A 26,858-nucleotide genomic window follows, 5' to 3' on the forward strand; every position below is an offset into this window, starting at 1 on the left:
TCTAAAAGTCGTAAGGTTTGAGTTCGAATCTCAGGAACAGCAGAGCCAAAGCTTGAATAAGGAAAATCAACGCACATAGACTATGCTTTATTATGAAGGCACAATTGCACAAAGAATCTGCATAGCGATATATGTACATGACTTCACATTACCGAATAATAATACTTTATAACGTTACAACATTACTATCACATACTAGTCACCCAAAACTGCAAACGAACATTTTAAATGCCCACGACATTATAGTACTTTGCTATATAAGACCAAAAGTGCATACAATTCACGTATCGGCTACAGACGAAAATATCTATTGGCTAAATACACGCTGGTATGGAAGTAGCACCTTTGAAACAATATTACCATAGCAATGCTAACAGCCTTAGATTTGCCAAAAACTAACACGCCATGCTTGGTTGTGATTACCAATTGAGCAAATGATTAACGTACACGCCCAAATTCATATGCCTACGTGATTTTAAGCTCTTTAATGTTGTGGATGTTTACCTAAAAGCACTTGTATGCAAAAACACCATAGCGATGTCACCCCATGTAACAACATCACAATTCAGCAGAAGGTAATAAATATCCAGGTACACCGTTTTACTACATAGTAATCACAATGACATTGGTAGTACATATAAGAACCTTGAAGTATGGGAATGCATTACCACTAACCAGTGGTTTTAGAGCAGTTTTTAGGACGCAAACTTTAGCATCACTTCTTGGGTAAGGATATTGTCAAGTTTTTGTTCTCTCACTAAGCCCAGCAGTTTTCACAGGTATTTTGAACACATTAATACGGTGTATCCAGTGGTGGGATTCACATTTTTTGTCAGCAAGGTCTATCACAAAAGTCATATTTTTTTAGCCGGTTCTGTTACAAAAAGTCCATTGACAGTAACCAGTAATTCTAACCGGTTCGCTTATCTCCTAAAATTTCGTGAGACGGTTCTATAGAACCCGTGCGAACCGGCTGAATCCCATCACTGGGTATATCCGAAATACGTCAAAAATAAACACTTGGGCCAAATTCAAAACCTTTAGTAAAAACATTAAAGCTGGATTGAAGCCGTCCATTTGAATGTCACGAAGTACAAAATTTCTATGGGGACAACACAAAAGCATATGTCATTGAAAACGAAGGTATGATGTGCTTAAATGCTTTCCGTTGCTGTTGTTGTCGTTGTGAGAAACCGCTGCATACAAACATATACTGAAATAACTCGCAGTTTAATTAAGTTACCAAACGCGTGTCAAGACGTTGAGAGCGCCGTCCCAAGGGAAGGATATGATGTCACTGCATCCCTGACCATCTTTGTAAATAACTTCCCCAACCACTTGACCCTTGACCTTCGAGGGGTGCGTCATCGTCTGTGGATGAGCGGAAAGTGTAAGTTAAGACTTCAGTAGCTAGTATCTCAGGATGGTAAAGAATTTAATATAGGATAGAGAGAATAGTTTAGTTGACATTTTCAAGGGAGATAATTATTGCTCAAAAACATACTTATTGCTCAAAACATACTTGTCAAAAAATCTTTGAATGGTTTAGCATCTACTATGTAGTAGTCTATCAGAGAGGGTTGAAAATGTTTTAGTTGTTATGAATGGAATTCGTCATAGAAAATTAGGAACCATAGTTATGACTTTGCAAAGAATATAGAGGTGCAAATTTTGATAGGAGTCTATTTAAACTTGCCGGCAGCAATAGCTTGCAGTGTGCTACGTTCTTCTGGACTGAGTTTAAGCATTGTGTCAATCACTGGCAGAAGATGGCGTCTCTCGTCTGAAGGTGGCAGTGTGACGAATTTATAAACCACATTTTTTAGATATTCCAAGTTGGCAACCGACTGCTCACGTTCCTAAAAAGACAAGCAAATTACAAGAAAAGTTTGTGTTATTACTCTTCAAATTCCAAATAATGTGATAAAATTCAATCTATTCCTTGCTTTGGGGTTTGTTTTGAACTATTTTGATCCTCATTGGCCAGACAACGACTGAATGTGTTATGTTCGCAATAAGTCCGCCGTCCTGCTGCATGCCATATTGTAAGCCCATTTTTCAAATTGGTGAAGAAGGCTTGAATTTAGTCCAACCCATTTGTACTAAAAATCAGTACAATACCGCGCTCTGAGAAACCATTTTGTCAATACAGTAATAACGAACTGAAATATATAGAGTAATTGAATACATTGCAAAACCGCAACCTTGGATAATATAATACAACCTGATTTGCGCTAAACTGTTAAGCTCTAGGTATAGCAAGAATTTACTGCAGTAAGGTTAGGTCAAATGGAAAAGAGTAATCAAAAAAGGTCATAGTATCTTGGCCTGTTTAAATGGATATTTGGATTTGGACCAAAAAAAATGTCATTGTTAGGCGAAGATCCCGATTAACCGATGTCGATTAGTTAAAGCCTTACCACATTACAAATGTTTTGTACCTCAAGTTTTGTCCAAAATAGGCAGATATCCGGATTAACCGAATCCAGTTCAACCAAAGTTTACTGTATTTAATCGTAACCAAAACAATATGTATAGTAAACTTAAGTATTAGTGAAACCTTTTAAAAAACTACAGAACCTAATACCTGGTTCTTTTCCAGGCGTCGAATTTCGTCTTTAAGGACTTTATTTTGGTCAGTGAGTCTCGCAGACATTGCTTCGTTCTCTCTAGCGACCTCTGACAGATGTTCCAGCTGACGACTTTGCGCTTCCAACTTCGTCTCAAGCTGCTTCACCTGCATCTCTGACGTCATACTTGCAATCTCCGACACCTCCGTCACTATTACACACGGTGACGTCATAATAGTTGTGTTTTTTTTAAATTTGAGGTGAAAATAAGCATAAAAGTTTTAAAAAATGTGCAACTAAAAAAACGTTGCAAGATTTTACACCGATACCAGCAGTTAAGAGAAGTCGAAAAACTGTTTGAACTTGTGCATATTAACACTCCCTTTCACAATAATCCAGTAAGTGTATTAATTCAACGTTATGTGAAAATTTTCTTTTTAGAGGAGGAAACTACTAGACTGGTGTATTATGTACCATCATTATGTAAAGACACAGCCCCAAAGGTACTTGTTACAAAACAACTCAGATAAAGCAGCACAACAAAACCGAACTGCCAGGCCCAGGGCCATCACCGTTGCAACATTAACAAAGCGATCGCTAAAACGCCTACAATTGAAAGTGTTGTCTATTCTCACGATGTTTGATTAAGCTTCTTTTCTCTGCGTCCAGTTTTAGAATCCATTACATGTATGTTTATATTTTCACGATTAAACTTATGAACAGATCTGTCTATACCAGTGGTTCTCAAACTTTTTTTTGTTGCGACGCCTCTGGAAAAGTTTTGTGGACTTGCGACGCACCAGCAAAACAAAGTTAATGAGGAAACTTATTATTAAAGTTGTGTTTATTGATACAACAACAAAAGACCACGAAACGGAACTATTCTGCGACGCCCTTGGAAAATTGAAACGACGCACCAGGGCGTCGCGACGCACAGTTCTAAGAACTACTGGTCTATACTATAGTGTTCCATTACGTGTATTCTAACATTCAACCCATTGTAATGGGCAACCAACCTGATTTGATGGTAGGTGATTTCAAAACTTGTTCAAATGAAACAATCGAAGTTGTGTCTGGGTTCTCCTCTCCTTCGCCGTCCTCTCGCGCCACCGAGCGGTAATCCAAGGCTGCTGCCATCAAGTGGTGAGATTGGTCGACCGATGGGTGGCGGTAGTGAGTAGGGGCGTGCTGAGATTTGCGTGGAGTAGAAGATACTGCAAAAAGTCGATAAAAAGATTTTGTTTGTAGTTACGAATGTAAACGCCAGCAAGGCTTAAGACCGGGTCCATACACATTGAACATTGTATTAGTTCTGGGAATGTATTGGTTAATGCTTGGTGACCGGCTGATTCGGCATGACGCCTAAACATTGTATTACATACGTTACAAGCTACAATGTACTCACTAATGACAAGGTGTCTGTATGCTCTTTGCCCCTGTATTGTGCGCTTAATTGCCAACAAATTCGGTTTAGTGTTTAAAAATGGATCTTAAATGCGAATGGATCTTAAATCCTTCACGAAAGTATGTGATTGCACTTTTTTATATTTCCCTGATATTTGAAAAAAGTGCAGTAAACCTCGGTTGAACCGGATTCGGTTAATCCGGATCTTCGCCTAATTCAAACGAAACTTGAGGTACAAACTAGAAGGGTGGCTTAGCACATTTTGTCATTGCCTATACACTATAACCTATTTTAAAACATTCATATATTTCCTCTGCTTATTTTATATTGGGTCCCACATTATCCAGCGTCTTTTATAACCTTAGTTGTTTCTGCAGGCAGAAACTCATGGGTCCCCACACATGCAAAGTTAAAAATAATGCATTTCAAGAGATAACCATGAGAAAGTCAGGTGTTGTAAGGTAAAACACAGTGATCAGCACTGGGCTTAAATAATAATACTATGAAACCACAATAATTCAATCAATAGTACTACAAAATTCGAGCCCAATCCGCCAATGTTTAAAGGTTTGACCACTAGAGGTGTTTTGAGCAACAACCATTAATGCTTCTGACTACTTCACCCAAATCCATCATACATTTGATGGAAAAAAGAGTCGGACAAACTATGGGTGAAAAAAAAACATTTTAGGGGGCTAGCGGGATAAATAGTGGGGTTATCATCACAAACCAAGTGGGATGCACATCTACATAACTATATCTACCATCTGTGCAAATTTCACCCAAATCCATTAAACATTTGATGGAAAAACGAGTCGGACAAACTTTGCGGGGTAAAAAAACCATTTTAGGGGGCTAGCGGGGTAAATAGTGGGGTTATCAACACAAACAAAGTGGGATGCACATCTACATAACTATACCTACCATCTGTGTAAGTTTCATCTAAATTCATTAAACATTTGATGGCAAAACGAGTCGGACAAACTTTGGGGTAAAAGGGGGCTAGCGGGGTAAATACTGGGGTTATCAACAAAAACAAAGTGGGATGCACATCTACATAACTATATCTACCATCTGTGTAAATTTCATCGAAATCCATCAAACATTTCATGGAAAAACGAGTCGGACAAACTTTGGGGAGAAAAAAAAAAAGAAGAAAAAAAAAGAAAAAAAAACAAAACAATTTGAGTAAAATCAATATGTGTCCCCTTCAGGGAAGGGGACCCATAATGATTAATAATGTGGCAAGACTTTATCTATTCGGCATCGGTTAATCCGGATCTTCACCTAATCCGGACATTTTTTTTGTCCAAACGGGTCCGGATTAACGAGGTTTACTGTATTTTGTAATACTTATGTTCAACTTAAAGGTGATTAATCGGTGGCAAAATATAAGTGATATGTTTACACAAATATTTGCAGCAAACGCATTAACCCACCATGTTTATCCTCTTGCAAACTGCGTATTTCGTTTCTCAGAGCACAGAGCTCGTTATCTTTGGCCTCAATCTCTCGTCGCAATATATCCGTGTCTTTGCAGTGTTCCTCCCTCATTGTCTTCATCTCTTTCGCGATCGACTCATTGGCAATCTCGTCTTGCTGAGTCATCTTTTGTGTCAGATCGGTGTGCTGTTTGCGCAGAGTCACCAATTCTTGCTGAAGGGACTTCACCCTGTAAGTAGTCAAATTATTTAATCGTAATCGGTAGAGCTACTTACACCATACGTTATTCCTGATCCAAAAGTGCTTAATTTTCGATAGGTGGTGTAAAGAGCTGAATTATTTATTTAGCGGCTATAAATGGGTTGGGTTGGGAAATATTTACATAAAACTTTTGCATTAGTAACTAATTTTTTGGGTTAGTTTTATTGAATTTTAAGTGCTAATATCTTACCCCAACCCTAAAAGCCCTAACCGTTAGCATTTTTTGAGATATACCGTTTTGAAAATTAAGCACTTTTGGATCAGGAATAACGTATGGTGTTAGTAGCTCTACCATCGTAATCATTAAAACCATTTTTGAAATTAGCACAATCGTAAAAATCAACCAAATTTACGGCGAAATGGTTTTGAATATTTCTAGTGGTCCTGAATGGACTGATATTAAACTGTTACACTTATAGCGCGAGTCCCGGAAAGACTCCAGTCGTGGGTTCGAATCCCACCGCAGGCTAGATTTTCTCTGCCACATAAGAATGCTTGGAAGACCGGCGTGATTCGGTATGACGCCTTCAATGGGCTTGGCGTACTATTTTTAGATGAGTATATACCGTGATTGCTGGTCTGCATGAACGCTTCAGTGCTGATCCCAGTAGGAAATGTGTGTTCATTTTAGCAATTATAAAAACTTTGGTTTATTTAGTTGGTTTTTTTTATTTTATTTTGAGCAGTACGGACAAACAAGATCACGATTTTTAAACCAGCGGTAGATGTTTCATTGCAAACTTTTTAGGTATTACTAAAATTTAACATCTGTGTTTTTACAAAGTGAAAAGCCTTCAACGCACCTTGTCTTCCAACGGCCTTCACGCTCCACTGCACTCTCCGACGACTGTTGCTGCTGACGTAACAATCGATCATAGTCTCCCTGCAGCAGATCGAGCTCCCCATCACGTGATGTCAGGATGTTCTGGGTTTCAATCAACTTCGTTTGAAGTTGAGCGGATTTCTGACGTAGCTGGTTTCTGTAAAAACATCAACCAGTGTGAGGATAATAATCAGTTTGTAACATTGGGTAATGAAAATAAATTCTAATGTATTTATACTTTTGTAACACTATATACGGATCTGTTCATAAGTTTGATGGTGAAAATAACGGCCCTGATAGACGTAAAAAGCGACATGCTTTATTTTTTAAACGTTTAGGCAAATGCTCATGCCATCATCAGTGGCAGACATCACAATATAGAGCATGTCGCTTTTTTCTGTCTATTTGGGCCGTTATTTTCACCATAAAACAGATACTTTTGTGTTTACAAGTTAAGCTACACTAGGGTTACTAGGGATGTGCCAAAATTGCAAATGTTCTGTTTGGTCGAGCACGCTCGGTGCATTATGACGTCACAAAAAATCCCCTTTCTACCTTTTAGCTCTACAAGGCCTCTTACGTCACCAGCGGTGTATTAAGCTGTTACAGGCCTCAGAAGTACACGTTTTTCCACAATCTATTACATTTGGAAAATCATTTGTTTTTGTTCATAGACACCCTTTCGAACACTAGTTACCTAGGTTAGCAGGGCATGAATATGCAAATTTAATGCTCGGGTCAGTTTGTGCAACTGCTCGGCCGAGCACCGAGCATCAAAAATAGCGATGCTCGGTACCGAGTACTCGGGTTCTGGCTCGGCTCAGCGCATCCCTAAGGGTTACCATACGTCCGCAACTTCCCGGAAAAGTATGTGGGCTTTTATATCTATGTCCAGGAATAAATTTCAAATATACATCTAATGTCCGGAATTTTAACATCCGTTGGATTACATTTTCTTAAAGTGGCCGATATTGGCTTTTCTGCGGTGTTTTAAGCAAATGGCATAACACGTTATATTCAAAACCTACTGGTATGTTCCCTACAAGCTGGGAAATTGCACATTGCTTCTAAAGAAAATCTAATCGGTGCATGAAATCCAACAAAAACGGGAAATGCTATTCAGATTCACATTGCTCATAGTGTACTGTGGGATCTTGTGTGTATACAGTCACATGGAAAATTTTTCACACGTACTGGGATCCGCCCTTAAGCGTTCATGCAGACCAGCGAACACGGCACACTCATGTATAAATCATGGTACGCCAGGCTTATTAAATGCATTATACCGCATCAAGTAGGTCACTAAGCATTACCATATGGCGTACTACAATTTATTAGGACCCATGGTTCAAAATTTTCCAAGTGTCAAAAAGCATTTTAGGTCATTAGTAGTATATTTTAGTAATCTACACTGTACTCAAAAACAAATTTAAATCAAAACGTCAGCTATACTGATACAGTACTAGGAAATGTGGTTCTATAATCTGTAACATAAAAGTGGATTCGATTTTTAAAACTTACAGTTCAGTCTTGTCTGGTTGAACAGTTGGTTGAGAATCTTTTGACTTCTGTTGCTTGAGAACGGAATGAACTCTGACTTTGTAACCCTCATAATCAGATGACAGAGTTTGAAATTCGAGTTTTTGAGAGTTTAACTCCATCTGAACGAACGCAAGGTGATTTTACAAAAAACAAAACAAATAATTTAAAGTAGTGGGGTTGTACAATGGCTGAAAAGGATATAACTATTTTTTACAGCACAGAATAAAAAACCGGGCATACAAATCTGACAGCCGAACAGAAATGTATTTTTTTGTATGTTATACAGACTATGTTAAAATTACACTTTTTTCTTAGTGAAAGTATTCTTTAAGGCTGGGTCCTGTGCTGTTAAAAGTACTGTGTATTTAACCCCAAAATTTTGGTCATTGTCAGTTCCCTATGTACGTTTAAAATCAAGTTTGTACACTTTACATATTTTCCTCATGAAAAGGACATTTATTGCCAGGAAACCTGTTGGGTTGGTTTCACCACAGGTATGTATACCTGCAAGCCATTTGCTTTCCGCTCAAGTACGTCGATTGTCCTAGCAGATGAAGATCTAAGCATGTCGTTTTTCTCCTGCAATTCACGCTGCTCTGCACTTTTTCCTGCTAACTCCAACTGCACAAAAAGTGAATCCAATTTCAAAACAACAACTCAATGCAAGAATACCATTAACACAATACATTATATTTCATTACAATTAAGTGCCGCAGTAGGTTTTATTTTGAAGCCCAGTACAGACTAAAACAATCGATCTCAAAGTAGTTTTATCGGTATTGCTTATAGGCTACTCTAAAATGCACAATCTATCTTTCAAACACACAAAAATGCTTATGGTTTCGGGCTATTAGGGTCAAAATGTGGGTTTGTGGTAACAATGACATTATATTTCAATTTTTGAAACCCTTTTTGGGCTAATATTCTCACAAGCCTCAGCATGCATGTACCATATAGTATTTAGTATCACCCCAAACACATGATAGAATATAGGCCTAAAAGTGCTATCTGAGTTCAGATAATAATGTTATTGCAACAACACACCTTCATCACAACACTAACAGCCCTAACCGTAAATATTTTTAAAAGTTTCATACGTTTTGTAAGTTGATTGCACATTTTAAAGAAGCCCTAGTAAAATACATGTGTAGTTCCTAATTGATGCTACATGACCAAAATCAAAGTATACATGATTTGTTCTAATAATTACATAAAGTTCCATTTCATTGGTGTGTGTTTTTATACCATCTAGTGTTGTGTAAAAACAAACCTTTAAAATTAGATGGCAGTGAGACATACTGTTGGAGATAGACTAATAGCTCATGCCAACCTTATATTGTTCATTTTCTTGCTGCTGTTGTTCAAGTTGTGTGGTGATGACCTCCAGTTGACCTTTAAGATCAGTCTCAAGTAAGGATAGATGAGAAATCTCTTCTCTACATTCATCCAAACTCTCCTTATTCTTTGTCACTCGGTCTTCAGCATTTATGCGAAGCTGCGGAAATACAACGTTTGTCACAATAAAGATCAAAAACAATATTTCATACCTGGTTGTTCAAATATTCAACGTAAAATTTTGATTCAATTTGAAAGTGTAGGTGATTTCAGGCTTTTTTATGGTAGAGCCAGTTTGCTAAACTTCATTACTTTCATTACATTTAGTCCAAAATACTGCACTATACTAACCAAACACCTTCTACATACTAGAAACCTTATCCCAAGGTATAAATTGGATAAAAAAAACTGAGTTTAAAATTGTAAAAATGACATCAACTATTTTGTAACAATGTGTTGGACAACTTTATCCAGCCTTTGTATCAACCTATAACCTTTTGCAAAAACGACACAACTATCTTACATTTTCAATAGTCCTGTTTTCTTCCTGCAAAGTTGCAATCCTTTGCTCCAAGGTTTCAATTTCTTCACACTTTTCTTCCATGGTTGACTCAAGGTCGTCAATTTGACTTTGAAGGTCGTTTATTGTTTTGTCATACTCTGCCATCTCAAGTGACATAAGATCATGCTGCTTCATGTTCTGAACAACCAAATATGCAGAATTACAAAGGGCACTTGTTACCAAAACGGGCCAATGCTGTCTTAAGAAACTGAAGATATTGTCATGTTACCTAAATGCAGAAGAAACATTTTTAAGATTTTAACTATTTCTTCCCTAGCATAATCAATTGCAGGCCTAACAAAATGTGAAATAAAGAGCACATTGAGTTGTACATATGAATCACAAATGTCTTTTACACATTTGGATCTGCAAATGATCATGCCAACGAAAAAAATATTTCGCTTGAAAATTGTAATGTAAACCTTTTTTTCAATTTTGCACATATAGATCAAAGTCAAAATAACCTTTTTGGCATTCTTTAATGATTCTTCACTTTCCAAAAGTTTCTTTTCCTTGTCATCCATTGCTTTAGTTAATGAAGTCAATTGAATTCGAACGGCATCCAATTCCTGTGGACATCACAAAAGTATTTTTTTCTGTTATATTTTGTAATATTTTTGATTTCCACACGTTTTTAAGAAAAGAAAAAAGAGGTCATAAACTAGAAGGGTGGTTTAGCACATTTTACTATAGCATATACACTACAACCTATTCTGCAAACTGTAATATATTCTCTATATTTATTTATATTGGGTCCTATATTAGCCAACATTTTTTATAATCTTGATTTGTTTCTGCAGGCAGAAACTCATGGGTCCCCAAAACCGCAAAGTTGTAAACAGACAACCATAAGAAACGGTGCTATAAAGTCAAACACAGTGATTGGTAGTGTTCCTAAAAAAAAAGTTATGTAAAGTACAAACTGTCTAAATCTCATGCAATTGAGACATTGTTATAAGTTTGTGTGCCTAAATAGCATAAAACACTGACATCTCAAAATGGCATATTGTCAAAATGTATTGTTGATTAATTCTCACATTTTGGGGGGTTGGTAGGGTAAATAATAGGGCTGCAGGGTGAAACACAATATTCGACAGCTACAAATGCCAAATTCATAAAACTATCAAAAATTCATCCAAATCGGACGTTTTTTAAAAAATAGGTGGCTTAAGCAGTAAATATTGGGCTACATGGTGAAACACAATAATCGACGCCCTAAAATGGCATAATGAAGAAACTGTCCAAATTTCATCCGAATCGGACATTGTTTAAAAAAATCACCCATTTTAGGGGTCTACTGGGGTAAATATTGGGGCTACAGTGTAAAACACAACAAACGATACCCTAAAAAAGCACAATGAACAAACTGTCCAAATTTCATCTGAATCGGACATTGTTTAAAAAATCACCCATTTTAGGGGTCTAGTGGGGTAAATATTGGGGCTACAGGGTAAAACACAACAAACGATGCCCTAAAATGGCACAATGAACAAACTTTTCAAATTTCATCCAATTCGGACATTGTTTAAAATTTACCCATTTTAGGAGGCTAGTGGGGTAAACACTGGGGCTATCGAGTCAAACAAAACAAATGGCACATCTACATAACTATATCTACCATCTGTGAAAATTTCATCCAAATCCATCAAACATTTCAAGGCAAAACGAGGTGGACAAACTTTGGGCAGAAGAAAAAAAAGAAAAAAAAAGAAAAAAACAAACAAATCGAGTAAAATCAATATGTGTCCCCTTCAGGGAAGGGGACCCATAAAAAACAATTAAAATGTTGTTTTTTGGTTTACCATATAAGTAATTCTATGACAGGACAGAAGTATATATTGGTCAGGACTTTTAGGTCTGAAAATGATAAACAGATGCAAACCTGCTTGACTGAGTTCTTTTCTTTAACTAGAGCATCTTTTTCTCTCTCAGTTGAGCTAACAGCAGCCTTGGAACTTGTGAGAAGAACTTCCACGTCAGATTTTTCTTTTTTTAACTTCTCAAAATCTGATTTTGCTGTTTCCAGTTTTGCTTGTAAGCCTTGTTTCTGTTACACCACAAAACATAAAAAAACTTGAACTATTGATTTAGACCAGGGATTGGTAACCTTTTAGGCGGTGCATTCCAATTTACTTGTTATTTCCATGTGTTAATGACCTCATGCCAACGTTTTTCTAAGTGATAGTGGTTTGTGTCAGCAGATATCAATAATAAAGAGAAGACAGAGTGTTTTGTGCATGTAAGGCTGAATTTTATAACAACAGCATGATAAAACTATAAACAAGCAGTATAACAGGTTAAAATGTTACTTCCATATAAACATGCAAATTGGTTGGCATGCCATGATTTAGAGTCATTTAACAGTTACAATTGCTGATCAATAGTTGCAGGGTGATACGGAAGGTTGCTGCTAATTACAGTCAAACAGTTTGTTGCAGACCGCCCTACCTATACTAATCTAATGAATGCTTGTTTCATATCAGTTCATTACAACTGATCAGTCATCGTAACAAGAACTTAGGAATGAGCATAGGGCTCTTTTATTTTACAATAAGTTGTATTCATGTAGGGGTAAAAGCATTCAATGACATTGTATACCTAATGTTGTATTTAAATCCTAAATGTCACCGTAGCCCAGCGAATATTAAACTACAAAATGAATTTGATGTGATACAACTAATTAATTTATTATTTGCATTGCTACTGATAATTATATGTAAAGTTACCTCATCTTTTTGAGTAGCAAGCTGACTAAACAAGCCATCAATGTTCTTTTGCATGGCTTGTTTCTCAGCGTTGATAAGATCAACTTGATCTTGTAGCTTATCGCATTCGATCTGCATCATCTGTACATTGCTTGCATGAGCTTGTGTGCCCTGTCAAGCAAATAGAAAATCGTAAAAATGTATCCAAGTTAGATGTTGGAGTGTGAAATATTTAGTGAAATAGAACATAAAAATGGCAGTCCTTTTCATGCAAGTCAATAGTACTAACACACCACTGATATTTGTTTGCAGAAAATTTAACAAACATTATGTAACTATTGTATTAGTGTTTTGAAAACAACTAGATTTAAACAGGGGTGCCTGTGTTTATTTATGCCACATTATTACAATACGCTAATATATATACCGTTATATGGCTGTAAACAGTGTTTTTTTAAGGTGTTTTGGGGGACCGAAACGGTCCCCCAAATTTCTCCAGCGGTTTCCCAAAATTTGCCAGTAGCCTAATAAATAATTCGTTTAAGCAAATATGGCTATTTTTTGGTATTTAAATGAAACACTTGCGGTCTCTTAAAACTACTTAGCGGTCACCCAAACCAAACCTTAAAAAAAAACCTGGCTGTAAACACAATACAATACAGTCATTAGTAGGATCTATTAAAAAAAAAATTGAATACAATGTTAGTTCAAATATATTTTTTAAGAACCTGAAGTTTTGAATCCATAGATGTCAGTTGTGTTTGTAATTTGGTTTTATCTTCTTGGGCTTTCTGTAGTTGTTGTTTTGTTAATTCAAGTTCCTTTCTCGCTTTCACTGTCAACGCTTTCAGCTTGGCATTGTAAATGTCTTTTTCTTTCACTGATTTCTCCAAAGATTCTATAAAAATGAAACAAATTGCATTACTTGCAGCAATAGTATCCGTGTTAAAAAGAGTTGTGTGTTAATCGTAATTTAGTGCAATTCTATGGTCACAAAATAACTAAGTTTTGGTTGTATTGATTTGCACTGACCAATTTTGTCTTCTTGGTTGTTGCTGCTTTTTGCCATTGTCTCATTTTCCACATTATCCCGACTAATCAATTTGTTTTTCAATGCATCACACTCATCTGCTAAGGCTTGAAGCTGTAAAGCAAAATGAACAAAAATGAATTCAAAAATACACCATAGTACTCATTTGTAAAACAATCACAAATAAAAAATCAACAAAAAACTTATAATTTAAAGTAGTAATTAAGAAGAACATAAATTCATAACTGGGATCAGCCCTGAAGTGTCTATGCAGACCAGCGATCATGGCACACTCATATATGAATCACAGTACGCCAGGGCCATTGAAGGCGCCATACCGAATCAGCCAGTCACCAAGCATTCACCACCATATGGCATATGGGGGTAAAGTAGTAATTCAGACGATATTTTTATACAGGGAATATAAAATCGTAGTTCAGATGGAATTATTAACTGGATGTAAACCTAATTTTTTGAAACATGAGCTAGAAGTCCAACTCTGCACATTTATATCTTTTAACACACATGTACATGTGGATAATGTGTGTATTAGTTTGTTGCATGCAAACTTTAATTTTTACCTTTTGGCTAAATTAGTTAGTTTCTTTCAAACCTAGTTTAAATTCTAAAAAAATCCTGTTTCAGTTTTAAATTTTAAATCATGAATCCACTGACCACATAAATTTTACAAAAACATATTTTAAAGCAATTTACCTTCAATTTCAGTTGTTCAATCTGCAGTTCTGAATTTTCGAGTTCAGACCTCATCATATCAGCATCACTTTTCTTTGACATCAAATCCTTGATTTCAGTCTGTGCTGCTTCATATTCACTTTCATATTTTTCACTTTGCTTCTTCAAAGTTTCAACACATTTACCCAATTCCTCACATTTTTTCTCCAGTTCAGTTGCATTTTGTTGCTCTTCAACTAATCTGGCTTGATCTTGTTCAGCTTTACCCAGCTTTTCTGTTAGTTCATCAAGCTGTACCTGCATAAGCCCAACTTTATCATTGTGTTCAAATTTAAGTTGGTCCATCTCGGCAGTCAATCTTTTTTCCTCATTGCTGTGCTGATCTGCAGCCAGTGCCAATTGATCAACCAAAACTTGCTTCTCCTCTTTGGCAGATTGCAGTTCTGTTTTGGTTTCGTTGAACTCGGTTTCAAGCTGTTGAAAATTTTCTTTAGACTTGGTTATTTCCAATTGAAGGTTTTCTAAGATCTCTGTGCTCTGGCTTTCAGACTTTTGTAGAGTGCATTGTAGCAGCTGCAAAGCTTCTAAGTCAGTTTTGGTTTGTGTAAGCTGCTTAGCCAGTTCACACTTTTCACTGTCGATAATGTTCATGTCACCAACCACCTTTAAGTTCTCATTTTCAAGCTCATTCATTTTTTGTGATAATTCGTCAATCTGTTGAGTTAACCCAGTGATAACGGATTCAGACTTTTCAATTTGGGCTTGAGCATTATGCAACTCATGCTCAGTAGAGTGAATTTTGGCATTAAATTTGACTTCATCAGACTTGTAGGTCTCTATTATGGTGGCTTGGTGCGCTGCATTCTTTTCAAGTTCCTCAATAGTTTGTGTCAGTTGTTTAACTGTTTGTTGTGATTCTGTAAGTTGCCCTTGTATTGTTATCAACATTGATTCACTCTCCTCGTTAGCCTGGCTTCGGTTTTCAACAATTGAATCAAGTTGAGATTTCAGACATAGATTTTTTTCATTTAAATCCTGCACTTCATTTTTCAAGCTTGTAATTTCCTCAGAATTTGACTTTTCAACAAAACTTAAAGTATTTTGAAGATTTCTAATTTCATCTTCCAGTTTTTGTGATATTAAAGATGATACATCCTTTTGAGCTAATAGTTCTTCCAATTTTACCCTGTTTTCACTGTCTTTCTGTTGTATTAAGTTGTCCAAGTCCAAGCACTTCTGGTTCGATTTATCAATGTCGTTCTGCAGTTGAGCAATTACCTTTATCTGTTCTTCATTTTTCTCAGTTATTGCTGTGTATTTTTCAGCCAAGTCTTTGTCGGTAGATTGAGAAGTTTCCAAATTAGAAATTTCAGCTTTCAATTTCTGCTCCTTCTCTTTTTGTTCATTGATTATATTTTCCAAGGCTGATTTTTCTGTTTCTAGGCAGATAATTTTGGACGAAACCTCTTTCAGTTCAGAGGAAAGATCCGTGTTTTCAGATTTCAACTGGTCTACAGTCTCTTGAAAATCAGTTTTTAAAGATTGTTCCTTTGTCTGCAAAATATCAATTTCAGATTTTAGACTAGCAAGTTGTTGATTGACTTCATTAAGTTCTGAAGTCAGCTCATTGTGCCTAGTTTCTAAAGAATCAGCCTTTTCTTTCTCCAAATTAAAATCAGATTCTTTCTGTTCATATGATTGAGTAAGTTCTTCACACAATTTTGTTTGATTAAGAAGTTCCTCTGTCTTGCTTTGCAAAGCTGATTGAATTTGTTGCACTTCAGTGTCAAACCCATTTTTGTCCTCTTCGTGTTGTTTCTCTGCATCATCAATCTGTTGTTTCAATGTTAAACATTCCTTGTTAAGTTCATCCATAGATTGCAGTAATAATGATTCCTTTTGCTGGGCTTCATTTTTAACATTATCAAGTTCAGTGTTCAAAGAGGAAATCTCACTAAAGGATGCTTGTAGCTTTACGTTCAAAGCATCAATCTCACTTTTAACGTTTTCCAGTTCCTTGCTTTCATTAGCATTGGTTTGCACAACGTTCTCAGCCATTTCAGAATTTTGTTCGCTTAATGATGTTGCCTCATTTTGCAGAAGAGAACATTTTTCTTCCAGTGCATGAATTTTTACTTCATGGTCTTTTTTGTCATCCTGCAGTTTTGCCATTTTAGACATGATATCTTCATTTTCATGCAGTGCAACATCCAATTTTTCTGAAACCTGATTTAACTCTAAAGCATGGTTTTCCTTCAGGGTTTGAATTGCAGTTTCCTGATTAGTAAAAAAATCATGTTTCTGCCTCAATTCTGATTGAAGAGACTTTACCAAATCTTGGAATTGCTGAACATTACTATCAGCACAGCTTTTCTCCTCTTCAAGTGTGGTAACTTTCTCTTTCAGCAGTTCTTTATCAGAGTTTAAAGCAGCAAGCCTCGATTGAAGGTTTTCTGTGTTGGCACGAAGCTCAGAAATAATTTCAGAGGACCCTTCAGATGCGCTGTCCTTCTTTTCTTCAAAGAACTGAAGAGATATCTTAACAGCAGACAGTTCACTTTTTAATGTTGCATTCTCTTTGCTAAGAGTTTCATTATTTTCAGTTAACTGATGCTCATTTTCCGACAATTTCTTAATGTGATTCTTCAGAGCTACTAACTGGCTACTACTATCAGATAATTGGTCAGTCAAGTCTTGTCGCTCGATTTGAATCTCTTTAAACTTTTGTTTCAAAACAGCCACTCTTTTCTGTGTAAGCTCAGCATCATCATGCAGCTGCTTCTTTTCATTTGTTACCCTTGCAAAGTCATCCTGCATACATTGTAGTGATGACATTAAAGTCTCTTGCTTCATTTGTAAGCATTCCAACTCTTCGGACAATGAATTTTTCGCCTTTTCCGCTGCTGTCTTTTCAGTTATTAGATTTGCAATGTCAGTTTGCAGCTTTTCATTTTCTTCTAACAAGGTGTCATGCTTTTGCTTAATCTAAAACAAACAAAGAGGTTTTTACATTAAGTAATTGTAAAGCTGTGTAGGGTAAATATGACAACATTAATATCAGTGTTTCTCAACCTTTTATACTCTTAAGAATATTTGAGCCTTAGCATAACTATTTGCGTTTTTTAAAAAAAGAGTAAATTGAAAATATCTTTTTTTTCTTGGGCTGGCAAAATCACATTTAATAAACTTTTTTACAATTGTACAACCTCACTGTTGTCGGCTTGCTTGTTGAGTTTAGTTTGTAAGTCATCCGCCTTGGCCTTCAGCCTTTGAATAAAGATCATTTGCTTCTTGCAAGTTTTCACCAGGTCTTCCTGGGTCATATTTTCCAGCTACAAACATAAAGTTTAAGACAGTTAAAACACATGAAACAATTTCACAAACATGTGTCGTTTAGTATTTTTGATCTGACTTAATAAATTGATTTTTTTATCAACAAATCGTAACTAAGTAGTATGTTAAATTACAAAACTAATTTTAGTTAATGGCCAAACCCCAAGCGTATATCGTAAAAAATCAGTGCATAGTGTTTACTTTGTAAAAATTTACAATCACTACAAAAACACCGCACAATTGCTACCCGGATATTTCGTTATTTTTCAAACCTTTCTTGGCGTCCCACTTTGGGAAGGGGTTGAGCTTGTTGAAGGTGAATCCATTGCGTTTTTGTTGCCAAGTCTCTAATTCCAAATGTAAAAAGCGACGTGACAACAAAACAGATCTGTGCCTGCAATGACTATTTTAAAGAATTCTTTATTACGTACACATGTACAAAAATTAACGAGCCTGTAGGGGTTCGAACAACTTAATTTTCACGGTAACATTTTTATTAATTTAAAAAAAACGCACGGGCGGCTGAAAAACATACAGCGAAGCATTCACGTTGTGTTTATTGACAAAGAAAAAAAAATGCAGAACATTGCACAGAAAAAATTATCACGCCTTGATTCCTTTTCCATTTGATCATCAGACTTAAAATATTTTTTACTTCAAGTTTTACATTCCACAGTGGGTGGTTGTGTATTGATATCAACGTCTTTTAAGTTCATTGCGTCTTGTAATACTTGCTGCACAGGAATGTTCAGTAGACTGCTTGTGACATACGTCCTAAAAAACACAACCACAAACAATACAGTATGTATGACCTGAAACAACATTTTTGGAACACAAACATATGACAGTCAGTGTAAAAATTGTTGCTTGACCATTTTCAATGCTTGGATTATGTTTGCCTCGTGTTAACCTTTTGCCTTTCACTAACTTACAAATCTATATGCAACCATACCCTTTCACATTTTCATTTCACAAAATTTGGTTTAAAACATTTTAGTGAAATTGTGTTGCTACGATTTTTTCACCGAACGAAATAAACTAAAATCAACTCATGGCTCAAAGTGAGTGAGTCTTTTTTCAGAAAAGCTGCTCTGGTAACAAATTTTACCTTGCAAACTTTCTTTGGGGCCTCTTGCGTTTAGACGGAGTATCTGATTTTGCAGGGGAATCACTTTTCATTGCAGCAAGTTCTGTAAAAATGTTTTAATAATGGGTTTAATACAAAAATGGCTATAGCATTGTATCTTGGTGTAATACCTTTCTTTCTTTGTTGATCATAATTTAAAATATGTTCATATATTGGAGATGAAGCTATAAGCTGGCAAATTTTCTTGAAGCACATCACTAGCACCACCAAGTGTTGATTGGTCTCAAATACTTCAGCATCTTTGCACCAACTGCATTGTGGACGCAAAATCATCTTTCCTCCTTTGCATTTTCCACCTAAAAAATAAAAATTGTGATGCACTACAATTCAATAGGCAATGAATTGAAACTCAAGATTATCTGATTTGCAAATATCAGTATTTTATCCATACTTGATACTTCCAGTTTAATCAACTTACATACAAAATGCTGGCAATGTGATTGGGTAGAGGACATGGGGTCAACAATGACATTTGCACATACACAGCATGTTAACGATTGCCGAAGCCAAGGTAAAAGCTTGTACAGATCGTCGAATGTAGTTGGATCATCATACTTGCAAGTAAGAAAAGTCTGACACACTTGTAGGTACAGATTTGTGCAGTTTTCAGTGTCCATGTTTATGTCGTTATTTTAAACTACAGCAACCCTACAAACATGAAAAAAAGTTTGAAAATTCATTAATTTGTCAAGTGTTGGTGTCTGTTATGTACTGAAATAGACAAAAGTACACAGTAAGTCCAGTTGTCAAAAAATTGTGACAGTACAGTATACAATCATTGTAAATGTTTACAGAGAAAATATGGCACTAGCAGCATTGACAATTGTAAAAGACAAAAGAAACATAATCATGGAACACAGATCATTTGATAAAGCACTTTTCGTTCTTTATTGTGTCACAGAATAGGCATGTCAAAAATTTTGTGCACTCTGTGGTATCTGTTGAAAGGTTTGCAAAGACAGTTCAAGAATTTTTTTCATTGTAGCATCGTTTTGAACATACACCTGCAACAAATATGTAGAATACAAATGATACAATCAGAATACACTTCACACTATTACACAGTCAGGCACAAAAATTGTTACCTGAACTATCCTGAAGTCATCACAATTATTAAGATCTTTTAGGTTCTTAGCAGTGTTTGATTCATTATTTATTAAACAAAACAGTTTTACAAGGTCCGCAGCATCCGGTAGTCTGTCACACAGAAGATAATGTTAAAACAAAACCATATTTCAAGTTCAGTTATCTGGTGGAATTCAGTCGGTTTGCAACGGTTTTTAAAACCGTTCCATGGAATTTTATGAGATCAGTGAACCAGTTAGCATTACTGGTTACTGTCAATGCACTTTTTGTAACAGAAACGGCTGAAAAATATGATTTTTGTGATAGAACCGGCTGACAAAAAATTTTAATCCCACCACTGGCTTTCGTCCTACTTAATTATCAATATAATTAATCGGTATCAGCCATTAAATAAACCATATTGGTCCATGTCTATTGGCAAGTAAGCTCTAAGTACTCACGAGGATTTGTTTTCTAAGATGTTTTTAAGAAGTCCATCAATAGATTTGTGTTTCGCAAGATAAAATGCTAAACCACCAAAAAATCGAGTGGATCTGTTAACAAAAAAAAACGTTTATTTTTTGCTGTAGAATATCGATTTCCTGCAAATGTTTCTGAAAATTATTAACACAAACACTTTATCGTACCTTAATAAATCATATTGACTTTCCTTGTCTATTTCATCATACACCATCTGTGTGTAATGGATAAATTCTTTTGAATCAGGTACAAACTCTACAAGGATTCTTTCCAGAATGTTCTTGTGGAATTGATTTTTAAACGCAACCTAAAAGGAAATAACATTAAAAACAAGACGAAGTCATTTTTAAGGATTAAAAATACACCAGAAATAATAAAAACAGAATTAAAATATTGAAGGAAAGCTCAGAGAACAACATAGTACAGCTACTGCCCAATAGCTGGATTTTAATTTACCTGTGGGTTTTCGAAAACTGGGTCTTTGTGCAAACTTCTTCCACGCTTTGGGTAGTAAACGCCAAGAGCACGATCTCTCTCATCCCATTGCGCTCTACGAAGCAGACCAGTTGGTTCCCGCACAACCATGCATCTTTCCTAAACAAAATCATGCTGACATAAAACTGCTGTCATTGTAGAACTGAGGCTCTTTGTACATAAGGTACATAAAGCCTAAGAATAATGTTCTATTAGATAATAGAGAATTAAGCACGAAACATTGAATGTGAGGTAAGTAAGGGTGTATGGCAATGTAAGGGTATCAGCTGCTACCATTTTTTGTCAAAAAGATAATCAATCTCAAAAGTGGCATACAAAAATTTTAACCTCCATAAAAAATAAAAGATTTGCTAAAATTTCAGCTTAGTAGTCAAAAGGAACCTTTTAAATGAGAATAATGAGAATAAAATAAAGTGTCAAACTTAATAGGTTTTGGTGTCAAACTAAGACAAAATACACATAATTTTGAACAAAAATAGACGGTTTCATGAAATAAACCATCATGATAATAAAAATGCAAACTTACATCTGGCTTAAGATCAACTGTTATGTCTGTAAAAATCAATTTTCCTTCTTCATAGCCATCGAGTAACTCATCAAATGCAATTGTTTCCTCAATTTCTTCCCTTTCCAACATCACTGGAGGCATTTCAAGCATTTCATCAAATTTTTCATCCATCTTTTTGATTTCCTATCACATATACAACTTGTTACTAATAGTTATGGTCAGCGATGGGACAATACCAGATTTTGAAACTAGTACCGATAGTAAGTAAGTAAGTAAGTAATTTTATTTTGCGTTGGTTAAGCGGCAGGGTGGCGAAAGACCCTAAGGTCACCTTGTCAGCCACCCTTGATTTCAAAACAGGAAATCAAATGAATAAACAAGACAAAAAACTTACCAAGATAAGAAAAGAATCACCCATCGGAAAAATTTGCATATTTACATTTAAGCAAAGAACAAAAACGAAAAAGAGATGGATCGACAAGCAAGTGTAGCCTACTACAAAATGTACAGAAGAAACAAGCAATACTAAGTATGAGTACCACATGTATTTACCTTCGATACAGATTACTGAGTACTTAAATATAGTGTTTTACTTAGTTGTATAACACTAGATAATGTATCTGCTAGGGATGTGCCAAAACTGCAAATGTTCTGTTTGGTCGAGCACCGAGCATCTCACTTTAACGCTCGGTGCTCGGCCGAGCCTGCTCAGGGCATTATGACATCACAAAAAATCCCCTTTCTACGTTCCTGCTTTCTTATGTCACCGGCGGTGTTTTATTAAGCTGTACATGCCCATCAAGTAGGCTTTTTTCCACCATCTAGTACATTTGAAAAATCATTCGTTTTTGTTCATAGACACCCTTTAGAACACTATTTATGTATGTTAGCAGGGCATGAAAATGCAAATTTAACGCTCGGGTCAGTTTGCGCAACTGCTTGGCCGAGCACCGAGCATTAAAAACAGCGATGCTCGGTACTGAGTACTCGGGTTCTGGCTCGGCTCGGCCCATCCCTAGTATCTGCCATGGTTGGGGTTCATAAGCATGCACACACAGGCAGAAAAGTTGCCTGTATTCTTATAGTGTTAACCAGGTTTCGGTATCAAAAACTGAGGCAAAATATTTCGATACTGAGTACGAGTATCGATATGTTATTACTGTTATACATTGTATGGATCTTATGTATTTTATGCAATATATGTCGTAAATTTGCTTAATATAAATGACATAAGCCAGACTACCTGATTTAGTTGTTCTGTGGTGAGAAGTCTAACTCTTGGCATGTGTGTGTACAGCCCCGTTTGTTCGGCAAAGACAATTTCTGGATCCCTTCCAGTTAAACTTTTCAGTAAATCCTGAACCTCAGGTCTGAAATGTTTATAAATGTTAGTTGAATATTACATGACCGAAAAATGCATTACAGATGATGCTAGATAATTATAATTACATGGCCAATTAGCAAGTTTTTTTCATGCAATCAATATTTTATGCAATTATGTGCTCAACCAGCATAATCGGTTTCTGTTGTTTGGGATTTACAGTACTGACGTAATTAAACAGCATCTGCATTTAACTGCAGTGCAATTTACCACAATTTTACAAAAAAAATACATAATTTCAACAGAAAAATTGTTGCTGTAAAGCACCTTATAAAATCTGGATCCATTTTATGTTTAATGCCTTTTGGCATTGGGTCTTTTGTTTTGTTTCCGTACACTACTTTTGCCACATCTGGAAACAGAGTAATTAGGTGTATTAAAAAACTAAAGCAATTATTTAAACTAGAAGGGTGGCTTAGCACATTTTACTATAGCATATACACTACAACCTATTCTGCAAACTGTAATATATTCTCTATATTTATTTATATTGGGTCCCATATTAGCCAACATTTTTATAATCTTGATTTGTTTCTGCAGGCAGAAACTCATGGGTCCCAAAAACCGCAAAGTTGTAAACAGATAACCATAAGAAACGGTGCTATAAAGTCAAACACAGTGATTGGTAGTGTTACTTAAAAAAACAAGTTATGTAAAGTACAAACTGTCCAAATCTCATGCAATTGAGACATTGTTATAAGTTTGTGTGCCTAAATAGCATAAAACACTGACATCTCAAGATGGCATATTATACAAACTGTCAAAATGTATTGTTGATTAATTCACACATTTTGGGGGGTTGGTAGGGTAAATATTAGGGCTGTAGGGTGGAACACAATATTTGACAGCTACAAATGCCAAATTCAAAAAACTATCAAAAATTCATCCAAATCGGACGTTTTATAAACAATAGGTGGCTTAAGCAGTAAATATTGGGCTACATGGTGAAACACAATAATCGACGCCCTAAAATGGAACAATGAACAAACTGTCCAAATTTCATCCAAATCGGACATTGTTTAAAAAATCACCCATTTTTGGGGTCTAGTGGGGTAAATATTGGGGCTACAGGGTAAAACACAACAAACGATGCCCTAAAATGGCACAATGAACAAACTGTCCAAATTTCATCCAAATCAGACATTGTTTAAAAAATCACTCATTTTAGGGGGCTACTGGGGTAAATATTGGGGCTACAGGGTAAAACACAACAAACGATGCCCTAAAATGGCACAATGAACAAACTGTCCAAATTTCATCCAAGTCGGACATTGTTTAAAAAATCACCCATTTTAGGGGGCTAGTGGGGTAAATATTGGGGCTACAGGGTAAAACACAACAAACGATGCCCTAAAATGGCACAATGAACAAACTGTCCAAATTTCATCCAATTCGGACATTGTTTAAAAAATCACCCATTTTAGGGGGCTAGTGGGGTAAATATTGGGGCTAAAGGGTAAAACACAACAAACGATGCCCTAAAATGGAACAATGAACAAACTGTCCAAATTTCATTCAAATCGGACATTGTTCAAAAAATCACCCATTTTTGGGGTCTAGTGGGGTAAATATTGGGGCTACAGGGTAAAACACAACAAACGATGCCCTAAAATGGAACAATGAACAAACTGTCCAAATTTCATCCAAATCGGACATTGTTTAAAAAATCACCCATTTTAGGGGGCTAGTGGGGTAAATATTGGGGCTACAGGGTAAAACACAACAAACGATGCCCTAAAATGGCACAATGAACAAACTGTCCAAATTTCATCCGATTCGGACATTGTTTAAAAAATCACCCATTTTAGGGGGCTAGTGGGGTAAACACTGGGGCTATCGAGTCAAACAAAACAAATGGCACATCTACATAACCATATCTACCATCTGTGAAAATTTCATCCAAATCCATCAAACATTTCTTGGCAAAGTGGGGTGGACAAACTTGAGGGAAGAAGAAAAAAAAAGAAAACAAATCGAGTAAAATCAAAATGTGTCCCCTTCAGGGAAGGGGACCCATAATAACATCAGCAACATGTACCAGTCAAGGGGTAATATTCTTCAGGTTTTGAGTAAATTTTGTGGGGCAGGAGATGCACTTTTCTTGCTTCATCATCAACAATTTTTTTGTCTCCTTCGTGGTTAATTCCATTTTCTGTAACAAAAATAGACCAAGTAAATTGTTGGTAATGGACACATTTTGAAGCATGCATCATTTTTTCTATTAATGGAAACAATAATCAAACCATCCACATCATGCAATAAAGCAGTGATTTTCAACCGGTGTTCTGTGAAAGATCGTCAGGTGTTCCGCGAGAAATTTGCTGGTTTGAACATACGAAATAGGATTTTAATATTTAGACTTCTGGGTTTGACTAGTGTTTCATGTCGAAAATCGGTCGAAAATCTTTGGTTTAACACAATGGGTGGAAATGGCTTTTCTTTATGGAAGTATTGATCCGCCACCACCAGTTTGAATGTGCTATAGTAATTCGCTTCATTTATTGTTGTGTAATAATAAGACTCGTTGTCTAATAATAAAATAGCTTAATCGAGGGTAAATTGCTGGGGGAGCTTTAAGTATAATATATCATTTCAACCATGTCTCAGCCGAAACAAGGTTTAACAAGTTTTCTGTCGTTAAGCAAAATTATTTGTGCAAAAGACGATGAATCACGGAACAGCCAGTGCTAGGTGAATATTGTAGTTGCAAACTAGTTTTAATGTTACGTTTTTATAAAACCTTTCCCAAACTTCAATAACGCTATTTGAAGTTTTTTATCCGTTTTAGTGATTATGTGATGTGCGATTTAGCGGTTACCGCAATTTAGCGTTTTAGTGTCACCCTGAGCCTAGTTGTTTTAATGCATCGTTTGGTGTACCGCAAAATTATTTTAATGCACGAAGTGTTCCGTATATCAATAAAGGTTGAAAAACACTGCAATAAAGAATGTTGACTCGAATATTTTTATGAAGTTGTTATTACCTATAGGACTACTGAGAGATATTGCATTTGTATCAACTTAGTAATTCTTTTCTTATTATTGAAATCTCCTTTCAAGTAAAACGACCGCGACGATTAATTCTTTTCTTATTATTGAAATCTCCTTTCAAGTAAAACGACCGCGACGTTTTGATAAAACAAATAAAATATAGCGACAGATTTAGTGGTTTTTCACACTGAATTTTCTTGTATCAACTTATTTGTAATTGTATTCATATGCTAGTCTGCAGAACATGTAAGTTGCCGACAAGATCCCATGCAGGACCAACATGTCCCTCATGCGCGACTCATAAGTCCATGTGCCAGACCAATTATTACAACAGGTGAAAAGCATGTAAGAGGTCAAGGCAGGACAATTAAATACAGTTGTAAAATTTCCATGTGCTATGCCAAAAATTGATGTGCAAAATTTACAAAAAAGTGTGTGTGCAGCTGCCACACTCTGCAGACCGGTTCATGCCAATGCAGACTTTTAATAAGCAAAAACATACAACAAGGCATCCAAAAACTGATGAAGTTTAGACTATATGGAATATAAATCTTTATGGTTTGATCCACAAGATTTGGATTTTACATCTCAATTACTTCTTTTTAACTTACGGATATCTACTACTCTTTGTCGTATATTATGAAGTTTTTTCCATTCCCATGTGCCGTCATCCTCAGCAACTGAAAAAAAACACAAGGATGAATGTTGAAAATCAAAAACAATGGTTTTAAGCAAAATTTACTTACAGTCTTGACGCGAAAAAACAGGATAAGCTTCAGGCCCAGAATAAACACTTCGACAACAAGCCACTCTCAGCAATTTCGCAACCGTAAATCGATGCAGTAAAGTCGTCATTCTTGCTTCACAACGGCCCCATAAAGTTCCATGCGCTATGTTTGTGGCAGAAATATTAGTTTAAATGTGCAAAACAAAACAGCAAAAGCAATTTTCGTTTTCAGTCGCACATGCGTCAGTCATGCGTGAAATGGATTACCCTGCGATAAGTTTACGGAATGAGGAATTCGATTTTTAGAAACGTAATTTAACATTTTTAAATGTTCACTTTCTTTACCAGTGTTAATTTTGGACC

General features: G+C 35.9%; 3 protein-coding genes across 3 annotated transcripts; all 3 read right to left on the reverse strand.

Moving 5' to 3' along the window:
• Window positions 1-71: 71 nt before the first annotated feature.
• On the reverse strand, window positions 72-18,112 carry LOC145227790 (uncharacterized). Its single transcript, XM_080092699.1, has 18 exons — window positions 17,975-18,112; window positions 17,576-17,701; window positions 14,391-17,354; window positions 13,679-13,790; window positions 13,375-13,544; window positions 12,668-12,817; window positions 11,824-11,988; window positions 10,406-10,510; window positions 9,903-10,079; window positions 9,375-9,539; window positions 8,549-8,665; window positions 8,024-8,163; window positions 6,483-6,659; window positions 5,415-5,647; window positions 3,587-3,784; window positions 2,588-2,781; window positions 1,697-1,859; window positions 72-1,371 (listed from the first exon to the last, which is right to left on the reverse strand). The coding sequence occupies exons 1-18, from the start codon at window positions 18,026-18,028 to the stop codon at window positions 1,295-1,297; spliced, it is 5,487 nt and encodes a 1,828-aa protein (XP_079948825.1). The 5' UTR covers window positions 18,029-18,112; the 3' UTR covers window positions 72-1,294.
• A 130-nt stretch (window positions 18,113-18,242) lies between these two features.
• LOC145227798 (E3 ubiquitin-protein ligase MSL2-like) lies at window positions 18,243-19,467 on the reverse strand. The gene is made up of 4 exons (XM_080092707.1): window positions 19,268-19,467; window positions 18,960-19,145; window positions 18,811-18,892; window positions 18,243-18,476 (listed from the first exon to the last, which is right to left on the reverse strand). Exons 1-4 carry the CDS (start codon window positions 19,464-19,466, stop codon window positions 18,359-18,361), a joined length of 585 nt encoding a protein of 194 aa, XP_079948833.1. The 5' UTR covers window position 19,467; the 3' UTR covers window positions 18,243-18,358.
• A 30-nt stretch (window positions 19,468-19,497) lies between these two features.
• Window positions 19,498-26,753, reverse strand: LOC145227793 (small ribosomal subunit protein mS22-like). Its single transcript, XM_080092703.1, has 11 exons — window positions 26,515-26,753; window positions 26,380-26,448; window positions 24,817-24,930; window positions 23,046-23,130; window positions 22,641-22,767; window positions 21,416-21,580; window positions 20,851-20,988; window positions 20,562-20,701; window positions 20,376-20,468; window positions 19,935-20,046; window positions 19,498-19,853 (listed from the first exon to the last, which is right to left on the reverse strand). Exons 1-11 carry the CDS (start codon window positions 26,621-26,623, stop codon window positions 19,761-19,763), a joined length of 1,245 nt encoding a protein of 414 aa, XP_079948829.1. The 5' UTR covers window positions 26,624-26,753; the 3' UTR covers window positions 19,498-19,760.
• Between the last annotated feature and the right edge of the window lie 105 nt (window positions 26,754-26,858).

This window comes from Phallusia mammillata, chromosome 5 (assembly GCF_965637545.1).
Source record: "Phallusia mammillata chromosome 5, kaPhaMamm4.hap1.1, whole genome shotgun sequence".
In the NCBI taxonomy this organism is placed as follows: domain Eukaryota; kingdom Metazoa; phylum Chordata; class Ascidiacea; order Phlebobranchia; family Ascidiidae; genus Phallusia; species Phallusia mammillata.

Excerpts from the sequence above, each read along its gene's own strand:
- LOC145227798 (XM_080092707.1), bottom strand. The coding sequence starts at position 19,466 with ATGGACACTGAAAACTGCACAAATCTGTACCTACAAGTGTGTCAGACT. Across the intron at positions 19,146-19,267 it reads ACATTGCCAGCATTTTGTAT|GTGGAAAATGCAAAGGAGGA; the intron begins GTAAGTTGATTA and ends TTTATTTTTTAG. Across the intron at positions 18,893-18,959 it reads TGATCAACAAAGAAAGAAAG|AACTTGCTGCAATGAAAAGT; the intron begins GTATTACACCAA and ends ACATTTTTACAG.
- LOC145227793 (XM_080092703.1), bottom strand. The coding sequence starts at position 26,623 with ATGACGACTTTACTGCATCGATTTACGGTTGCGAAATTGCTGAGAGTG. Across the intron at positions 23,131-24,816 it reads AGAATATTACCCCTTGACTG|ATGTGGCAAAAGTAGTGTAC; the intron begins GTACATGTTGCT and ends CTCTGTTTCCAG. Across the intron at positions 20,702-20,850 it reads CAGTTTTCGAAAACCCACAG|GTTGCGTTTAAAAATCAATT; the intron begins GTAAATTAAAAT and ends ATTTCCTTTTAG.
- LOC145227790 (XM_080092699.1), bottom strand. The coding sequence starts at position 18,028 with ATGGATTCACCTTCAACAAGCTCAACCCCTTCCCAAAGTGGGACGCCA. Across the intron at positions 13,791-14,390 it reads TTGAACAACTGAAATTGAAG|CTTCAAGCCTTAGCAGATGA; the intron begins GTAAATTGCTTT and ends TTTGCTTTACAG. Across the intron at positions 12,818-13,374 it reads CTATGGATTCAAAACTTCAG|GGCACACAAGCTCATGCAAG; the intron begins GTTCTTAAAAAA and ends TTTGCTTGACAG.